General features: G+C 47.4%; 1 protein-coding gene across 1 annotated transcript; it reads left to right on the top strand.

Moving 5' to 3' along the window:
- Window positions 1–220: 220 nt before the first annotated feature.
- LOC311167723 (olfactory receptor 2G3-like) lies at window positions 221–1,162 on the top strand (the record flags this gene model as incomplete). The annotated part of the gene is made up of 1 exon (XM_084228772.1): window positions 221–1,162. The coding sequence occupies one exon, from the start codon at window positions 221–223 to the stop codon at window positions 1,160–1,162; it is 942 nt and encodes a 313-aa protein (XP_084084898.1).
- Between the last annotated feature and the right edge of the window lie 455 nt (window positions 1,163–1,617).

Here is a 1,617-nt window from a genome sequence, read left to right as displayed (position 1 = left end):
CTTCTCCTCCCTGCTCAGCTCCATCCCCCCTTGGGAGGGTGTTACAATTCCATCATCTGCAGCTCCTGCAGGCCAGCAGCCAGTATGCCCCAATGGTGGCTGCAATTTCTCTCAGAGTGAGTGTTTCAAGAGTTCTTTGAAATGGTTGGTATTGTGACCAGTGGCCAAACAGCACCCTCTTTCTAAGCTCCTCCTAATACTCTCTGTCTCTGAACAGGTAATGGGCATCACCAACAGCAGTGCGAAAGGGGACTTCATCCTGGTGGGCTTCTCTGATCAGCCCCGCCTGGAAAAGGTACTCTTTGTGGTGGTGCTGGTGTCCTACCTGTTGGCGCTGGTGGGAAATGCAGTCATTATTCTGATCTCCTCCATTGACCCTAAACTCAAAACACCCATGTACTTCTTCCTCACTCACCTCTCCTTAGCTGATCTCTGCTTTACCACCAGTGTTGTCCCCCAGCTGCTGTGGAACCTCAGGGGACCTGCCAAGACCATCACAGTCCCAGGCTGTGTGGTTCAGCTCTATGTGTTTCTGGCAATGGGCTCTACTGAGTGTGTTCTGCTGGTGGTCATGGCTTTTGACCGCTATGCTGCTGTGTGCAAACCTCTGCACTATGCCACTGTGATGAACCCCAGGGTGTGCAAGGCTCTGACAGGGCTGGCGTGGCTGTGTGGAATAGGAAACTCTCTCATCCACTGTACTATCACCCTCCGGCTGCCTCGCTGTGGACACCGGCGCATCTATAATTTCTTCTGTGAGGTTCCCTCAATGATTAAGCTTGCCTGCGTGGACGTCCATGCCAACGAGGTCCAAGTATTCACCACTTCATTAGTCTTGCTCTACTTGCCCTTATCATTGATAGTGATGTCTTATGGATTAATAGTCAGGGCAGTTGTAAGGATCAAGTCAGCCCAGGCCTGGCGCAAAGTCCTGGGGACATGCGGATCCCACTTGACGGTAGTGTCTCTCTTCTATGGCTCTGCTCTCTTGATCTATGGTCAGCGCAACAGCTCCTTTTCCCACACTCATGGGAAATTTATCTCCCTGTTTTATGCAGTAGTGACTCCAACACTCAATCCTCTCATCTATACACTGAGAAATAAAGATGTGAAGGGAGCACTGAGGAGACTATTTTACAGCGAGAAGAGCTCAAAACAATGAGGCAGGGCACACAGTGTCCAAGTTTTGTGACAAAAAGAAACTGAAGGTCATCTTGGACATTCCTTCACTGAAGAGCTTTACAGTCCTACTAGGATTGGATGTCATCTTCACAATCTGCACAACTGTATGTTGCTTAACTTAAGAGATATCGGTCCTCTCCAGTCCTTTCCAGACTTGGTCTGGACCCTGTCTCCAAAACCTTTAAATTTTATTGATCATGTCATTCTGCTTCTTGCCCTCCTCCCTGTTCTGTCTTTTTATTCAGCCTTCCTATCTTTAATCACTCCTTCGTTCATTCTTCTTCATTCTTTTCTTACTCTGTTTTCCCTTAATTCTTCCTTCATTCCCAAATTTTATTCATTCTTTTCTGCTCCTTTTATGATCTGCTTCTACATTTTAATCCCTTCTCAACAATAACTAATAATGTGTAAAAACACCTGCCCCCTCCAATGTCC

The sequence above is a fragment of the Talpa europaea genome (genome assembly GCF_964194135.1).
Source record: "Talpa europaea genome assembly, chromosome: 2".
Taxonomy (NCBI): Eukaryota; Metazoa; Chordata; class Mammalia; order Eulipotyphla; family Talpidae; genus Talpa; species Talpa europaea.
The sequence above is the reverse complement of the archived record's forward strand: the minus strand, read 5'-3'. Positions and strand labels throughout refer to the sequence as shown.